The sequence below is a fragment of the Lactuca sativa genome, chromosome 5, assembly GCF_002870075.4.
Source record: "Lactuca sativa cultivar Salinas chromosome 5, Lsat_Salinas_v11, whole genome shotgun sequence".
Taxonomy (NCBI): Eukaryota; Viridiplantae; Streptophyta; class Magnoliopsida; order Asterales; family Asteraceae; genus Lactuca; species Lactuca sativa.
This window is the reverse complement of record NC_056627.2, coordinates 330,669,553-330,677,123: the sequence shown is the minus strand read 5'-3', so window position 1 is coordinate 330,677,123 and position 7,571 is coordinate 330,669,553. Positions and strand designations below refer to the sequence as shown.

Below are 7,571 nucleotides of genomic sequence, written 5' to 3'. Positions count from 1 at the left end.
TAATTTGACCGAGACATTCGCTGGACCTTGAACATGTTGTAATTTGACCGAGACATTCTCTAACATGTATAGAAGACATACACAGATTGCATCCTCGCCCTATAACTCATTAAGTGATTGTTTAAACACATCTGTAAGACTGTAACATGTAATTTGACCGAGACATTCGTTGGACCATAGGAAAGGCAATGGAACGAAAGGTGACACCATATGCAGAAGCAGGAAAATAGTCACAAAACCAGAAGTCAGTGATGAGACAAAATTCTTTCTTCCCGGAATACAACTCGTAACCCCCAATCTCAAAACCATTTCCTCTACTTGGCTTCGGGGTTCGATGATAATTTTGTGGCAAAAGACATAATATAGAAGCAAATGACCCCCATCTACATTAGGAATGTCTAACCACCTCCCGAAACATGTATTCCAGAACATAGTTTCGCATTCGGGTCTGTTTTTGAATGCCGCATGAATTTCCCCGCCAATTTTTGGTTTACATGAGAGTGTAATTGATGCATCAACAATCATGTCGTGTTGCACAAATAAAAAAGTTGTTTTCACTTCATTCTAAAATGAAAATGACTAATATTCCATACTAGTTCTGAACCTGTTCTTCATGTTCCAGATGAGTTTATCGTGTTCCGGAATGGTTCTTCGCGTTCCGGAGGCTTCTAGAATGAAATTTTAAGATCCAGAACACGATATTTTTCATGTAAATTAACAATAACTAAACTTCAAAACTATTTTTTAGTTTGTCCTACAACAATGACATCTTTAATTTAAACTCCAGAACATTTTCAGTTCATTCCAGAGGTAGACTACTACATCCGGAACAGTAAGTAACAGTAGAAAAAATAAGAACTTTAAACAAACAAAGAGAAAACGAAAAACATACCCGTAAAATAACAGGGTTGTAGTTCTCGTCTTCCATGTTGGATATGAGTGTCGATGCATGTCAGAATTGAGTTGGAACGTTGTAATCTAGTCGGAGCGTCATAATCGGAATGCGCCTTTTCGGAATGAAGTTGCCGCCTCAAATTATATTCAAAATCCCGATCTGGAACATATACGGTTGCTCCGGAATAAACATTCCGGATCCAATGAAATGGATCGGACCATCCGAAAAATAATCTGGAATTGGTTCCGGAACTACCCATTCCGGAATAAGTAGTTATTTTGCAAAAAAAGAAAAAAATATATATTTTAGAAAAAAATCCTAAAAAAATGATTAGATTTTCCTTTAAAAAAACCATGGGCATTAAGATAAGAAAAGGGATAATTAAAATTCGTATTACACAATTTTAGAAAATACACGGTGGGAAGATATAGAGCTCGTGTTTGGTTTGGATCCTTCTGGATAGAGCCCTGGACAAATATACGATTCCCAAAAACACACAGTAGTTGTGTGTGTGTTTGTTATTTGGGTTGGGTTGAGTTGGTTAAGGATATTGTAATTGTATGGTCCGAAACCAATGGCTACAACAGCTCAGATTGCCAACGGCGTCGGAATCGGAATCGCTATCGGAAACAATGCTCTCAGCCGACGAGCTACTTCGGCTTCTCCGTCCAATCATTCTATTTCTCTTACTCCCAACAGCCTTTTACTCGCTTTGACTTGTCGACGCACCACCACTCTTCGTTTCGACTCTGTCGTTAACATCGGCGGTCGATTCTGCAGTCACCGTCGTTCGCTGCCGCCGTCTTCTTTACGAGTTTCAGCTTCATCCGCTGACCAACCTACCTCTTCAGGTACCTACTAACAATCGTTAACACTATATCTATTTGTGTGTGTTTGTTTGTTTGTTTGAATTGAACTCAATAGTAGAGGAAGCGATGTTATTGCATTTAAGTTGGACGAGAGTATGGATAAATGCATGGACATATGTTCTGTCTCAATTTTAAGATTCTCCAGTATTGACCTCCATTCTCGAAAGGAGCGCTACAATTTTAACATAGAATTTCAAACTAGTACTTCTATATGTAAAATGATGTGGATTTTGTGGCTATTGAAATTTCGAGCATCCGCATGTATGTTCGAGATAAACTTAACACCAATTGATGTTGTATTTGCAGTATTACTTGTAAAAATAGCTTGTATAATTTTATAGACAAGGTTGAAATTCATATTGATAATGATCTGAGATATACTCCCTCATTCATTGAAATTGCAACTGTTCCCTTTCTTAGATGCCCCATGAAAATCTAAACATTTCCCTTTTCAAAAATTTCATGTTACTATTTGTTGACTATCATCCTTCCAAATAAGTTATCTTTATTGATTCGTTTTCACAAGACTCCATAATTTCGTTCTTGACATTTTCATTAAACTACATGTTTGGTAGATTGCTGCAATTTCCATGGGATGGATGGAATACTAGTAAGTTTGTGGAAAAATGTCTCATTTTGCTTTTAGGAAAAGAACGGAGTATAGTAATAAGCATGTGGACTTTTTGGTCATTATGCACTAAATGGGAGCATGAGGCTCTTATCGATTATATATTAGAGATGTGAATGAAATCATGAATATCATTTCTAACCATTGTACTTGACATGAACATGTTAACGAGTCATTATTTTTTATGTGACATTATGTTTTGTTTTAGCAGGGGAAGGTGTTGAAAATTTGGTAATCATAGGGTCAGGTCCAGCTGGATACACAGCAGCAATTTATGCAGCACGTGCCAATTTGAAGCCTGTAGTGTTTGAGGGATATCAAGTTGGCGGTGTTCCTGGTGGACAGTTAATGACCACCACTGAAGTTGAAAACTTTCCAGGTTTTCCAGATGGAATTACTGGTCCAGATTTGATGGATAGGTAAAACTGTAAAAAGTAAAACCTATCTCTTCAAATATATATAACATGATTTCCTAATAAGAAAAGCTTTGAAAGTATGATGCTATCTATAATTGTTATTTGGTTATTAGGATGAGGCGTCAAGCTGAGAGATGGGGAGCAGAACTCTATCAAGAAGATGTAGAATTCATTGATGTGAATAACAGTCCTTTTACTATACAAAGCAGCGATCGTAAGGTAAATCCTCAAATGTTATAAAGAAACAAATAAATAACATAAACATTAACAAATAAACTTATGTTCAGGTGAAGTGTCATAGTATTATAGTAGCAACAGGAGCCACTGCAAGAAGACTGAATCTACCACGTGAAGATGAGTTTTGGAGTAGGGGAATTAGTGCATGTGCAATTTGTGATGGAGCTTCACCACTTTTCAAAGGTCAAGTTCTTGCAGTTGTTGGTGGAGGTGATACTGCTACTGAGGAAGCAATTTATTTGACTAAATATGCTCGACATGTGCATTTACTCGTACGCAGGGACCAAATGAGGGCATCCAAAGCCATGCAGGATAGGTTAGTCATTTTCCAAACTTCAAAAAAAAAAAAAAAAAAAAAAAGAAGTACAATGGTGTAAGAGAAAAGATGAAATGAAAGTAGGTTGGTATTTAGAATCAATGTGTATTTAAGATTCAACTCCCTGAATGTTTGTTTAACAGGTTGATTCTGGCGAATGTTTCAGAGTTGTCGATAATCCGAATATCACAGTGCACTTCAACACAGAGACATTGGATGTTGTGAGCAACACAAAAGGACAGATGTCAGGCATTTTAATCAAGAAACATGATACAGGAGAGGAATCAGTTTTGGAGGCTAAAGGGTTATTCTATGGAATCGGTCATTCCCCCAACAGCCAGTTGTTGGAAGGCCAAGTTGATCTAGATGATTCCGGATACATTTTGGTCAAGGATGGAAACGCAAAAACTTCTGTTGAAGGTGTCTTTGCTGCTGGAGATGTTCAGGTAATATAATAATAAAAAAAATTCAAAGTTTTGTATGAAATTAATTGTATATGTAATAAATTTGTGGGTAGGATCATGAATGGAGACAAGCAGTAACTGCAGCTGGATCAGGATGCATAGCTGCTTTATCGGTGGAGAGATATCTTGTCAGCAATAATCTCCTCATTGAGTTTCATCAGGTAACTCCATTTTGACCAAAAAGTCAACATGAAAATGTTCATGAAAAATTTAATTTCATCTTTTTATTTATATTTTTCCCAGCCACATACTGAAGAAGTTAAGAAGGAGCTCACACCACGAGATGTGCAGGAAGGATTTGACATTACACTTACTAAGCACAGGGGACAGGTATAATAAGAAAAATAAATAAATTGAAAATTGCAACAACCTAATAGAAAGAGGATGCTATATAATAATAATAATAATAATACTCATATCTGTTTCTTTTATGTACAGTATGCATTGCGTAAGTTATACCATGAAAGCCCTAGACTCATATGTGTACTATATACATCACCAACATGTGGTCCATGTAGGACATTGAAGCCAATTCTTGGCAAGGTAATAATAACTAATAACTAATAACTAATAATATTTTTTGAAATATCATTAAGTATTAAAAAGAAAATGTATTATAGGTGATAGATGAGTTTGATCAGAATGTCCATTTTGTTGAGATTGATATTGAAGAAGATCCAGAGGTTGCTGAGGCAGCAAATATTATGGGTACACCATGTGTCCAGTTCTTTAAGAACAAAGAAATGATCAGGTTTTTCATATTCTTCCTTTTCTTTACTTTTACATTTTCTGAAATACTATTTAGTCTTGACATTTATTATGAATGGATACGCAGGAGTGTATCAGGGGTCAAAATGAAGAAAGAGTACAGAGAATTTATCGAAGCAAATAAGTGAGTGTGATTTTTTCCTATTTTACCCTTTTACAAAATGCTTCACATTCCATGATTCAATTTTGATACTCTCCATTATTGTATTGTAACTTCAACTATGCATTACATATCTTAATATAGTTGTCGACCTCTTAATGTTGTTTCTATGTTTTACCCAATTATTCTATTTCTTAGGCTAATATTTGCTAGTTGTGTTTGTTTCTTTTTTACTTAAAATGGACTTAATCCGTTAAGCTATATTACAATAATCATTTAAATTTTAAGATATTATTACATCATGTAGGAACAAAAAAAACATTCATAACTAAATTACTTTGAATATTTAAAAGTGCATTAATCTTTCTTTTGTTGTAGCAAAAAATCAATTATTGGACAGGGTAGTGGATCATGATTGGCTAATTTTTAATTGTTGATGATATGGCATTCTCATGAAATAAGATTCTACGCAATAATGCAAACTTACATACAACCATACGACCCAACTTCATAGATAGAGCTGGGATATTCCCTTTTCCTTTCCCCCACGTCAAAGCAACTGAGCAATGTACAAGTAAACATGGGCAACGTACAAAGTCAATAAGCAATCATGTATAAATTATAAATTTATAATCCACACAATGTACAAGTAAAACACAATTTAATCAAAGAATGAAGATTTATTTACTTTAATAAAAAGAACCAAAGAATATGATATGCCCTAAAATTTTCTAATCTCACTTGTATGTCTCTTGTATTTACCACAACCCAACTAAGTTAATGCTCAAGTTTAGGTACGATCTTAAACTTGGGCATGATTTCTTTTTGCCATGATAAAGAAATGCGATCGAACTAGATGCTTTCTAAACCTTATAAGATTTAACCTAACTTTTTGCCTATCAAGGTAAATCTTTTTTGTAAATTCCCATCCTCGATCATTTACGCTATCAGGGTCAGTCAAAACCACATCATTTCTATCATATTCATCATACAACGAGCTCTCTCGTGCCCCAATCTCATACCCAATATACCGTAAACCAAGCTTCTTCGCGGGTCCCCCATAATACGTCTCTGCAGCCCAAGTTGTACCAAGAGGTACAACTTGAATAAACACAGACCCGGGTTTCATGAACAGAAAGTGAGTCATCGCAGCACCATGGACACCAATCATGACATCACTCGAGTTCAAAGCCCGGTAAATCTTCGCCAATTCAGTCGTTTTATCGGGACGGAGAACTTCCACATCAAACCCGATTTTTTCCGCCATTTTTACCAACAAATCTTGGTTCATAATGGCCCGAGACCCGTTTCTTGATATGATCACCAGCTTCGGGTTATTATCCGGGTTTTCGCGGGTTTTTTCCGGTTCTTCTTGAACCAAATCATGAATTCGTGGCTGATATGATTTGTCTAACATATCATGAAAATCTTGGATTGTTTTGTTGGTTGTTGTCAATGAAGAATTGATGGCGAGTTCATCGTGGATTTTTAATCCGACTATGGCTTCAGAGAAACAGTGAGTTCGGTTATCTCCATTGAAATCGATTGGTTCGTAGTCAGAGATTTGAGAAAGAACATCGGCGTACTTCATAATCCACCAATCGTGATATTCAAGAATCACCAACACAACTTTCTTGTTGAATTGCTGAGATGTGATGTAAAGAGGTATTAATCCGTCGTTGAATTCATGGTAGACGTTTCCGGTGAAACCTCCGGTGGAGAAGAACACGGCGGGAACATCATGATACACGTCGCATTTATGCGTTGTTGAGGTATTGGATTTCTTGGATGTGAGAGTTAGTTCGTCGATGGTGGCCATGGTGGATGGCTCCCATTTTCGAGTGTAGGGTTTGATTTTTTCGTGGCGGAGTTCTTCTTCTCCGGTGAGAAGATCGCCGGAGTTGTAAAGGACGACGGAGAAAGAAGATGAGTTTGTTCTTACGTCTCCTTTCATTATGCATATATCCGATCGAATACTGCTTCTGTCACAACAAATTGTTCCTGTAAAAGTAAAAACAGCATCAAGATTCAAGATCATCGAACATGAACATCTCCCAGAATTAATAAATAAAATATTCATTCTTTCTGCAACTTGAACACTAAAAGGGAATTCCAAAAAGCAAACTGGAAATAGATAATAATAAATAAAGAAAACAAAGAAAGAACTTACCGTTTGAGACAGACGAACAAAGTGGAGCTTTTATTTCCAAAAGGGCTTCATCTTCACCTTCATATGAATCTGTAGAACCAAAACAGAGTTGATTACTAAAAAGCATAAAAAGATAAAATCTTTAACTCAAACACAGAGCTTTTAAATATGTGTGTGTGTGTGTGAGAGAGAGAGAGAGAGTGCTTACAGAGGAGAGAGAAAGAGGGAGAAGGGTAGGAGAGGAGAGGAGGAAGAAGAAGCAAGAAACAAGAGAGAAGAGAGCAAAAAGTGAGAAAGAAGAGAAGTTTGGGTCTTGATCTCTTGATATTAACACAACCATGTTCTTCATCTACATGCATCAACGTCTCTTTAACACCTTTTCTTGGCTGCATATGCCTCTGATGATCCACCATTTTTATATGATTCAAAGCTTTAGAATGAAGAGAATTTATGGAGAAAGGAAGGGAGCAAAAAATACATGTAAACAGAGCTTAGATTTGGGGTTATATGGGGGAAAATGGAAATATATATAAATATATTATGGGGTTCCTCTGTTCTTTCTAAAATTAATATTTAATAATCTAATAAGACGATGGGATTGGGAGATGGTCAAATCAGGGTTTGGTATTGGATGCCTTTTGACAGTCAACAACGCGTGTGATTATAGATGAGATGAAATCATGAAACCGGAGCTTTTCAGTTAGGCCCCTATAATCATGTGAGTATAAT

The 7,571-nt window shown here is 36.2% G+C and overlaps 2 protein-coding genes across 3 annotated transcripts; one reads left to right on the top strand and one right to left on the bottom strand.

Moving 5' to 3' along the window:
- The first annotated feature begins 1,313 nt into the window (after positions 1–1,313).
- Positions 1,314–4,863, top strand: LOC111887579 (thioredoxin reductase NTRC). 2 transcript variants are annotated; one of them, XM_023883754.3, is made up of 10 exons: positions 1,314–1,746; positions 2,604–2,811; positions 2,922–3,027; positions 3,096–3,361; positions 3,528–3,807; positions 3,879–3,986; positions 4,069–4,155; positions 4,264–4,368; positions 4,446–4,576; positions 4,661–4,863. In XM_023883754.3, exons 1-10 carry the CDS (start codon positions 1,470–1,472, stop codon positions 4,719–4,721), a joined length of 1,629 nt encoding a protein of 542 aa, XP_023739522.1. In that variant the 5' UTR covers positions 1,314–1,469; the 3' UTR covers positions 4,722–4,863. The 2 variants fall into 2 exon arrangements, with proteins under 2 accessions (XP_023739522.1, XP_023739521.1); XM_023883753.3 differs by having other exon boundaries at positions 2,601–2,811.
- Positions 4,864–5,290: 427 nt separating this feature from the next.
- LOC111887581 (xylan glycosyltransferase MUCI21) lies at positions 5,291–7,350 on the bottom strand. The gene is made up of 3 exons (XM_023883755.3): positions 7,051–7,350; positions 6,864–6,932; positions 5,291–6,694 (listed from the first exon to the last, which is right to left on the bottom strand). The coding sequence occupies exons 1-3, from the start codon at positions 7,253–7,255 to the stop codon at positions 5,496–5,498; spliced, it is 1,473 nt and encodes a 490-aa protein (XP_023739523.1). The 5' UTR covers positions 7,256–7,350; the 3' UTR covers positions 5,291–5,495.
- Positions 7,351–7,571: the final 221 nt, after the last annotated feature.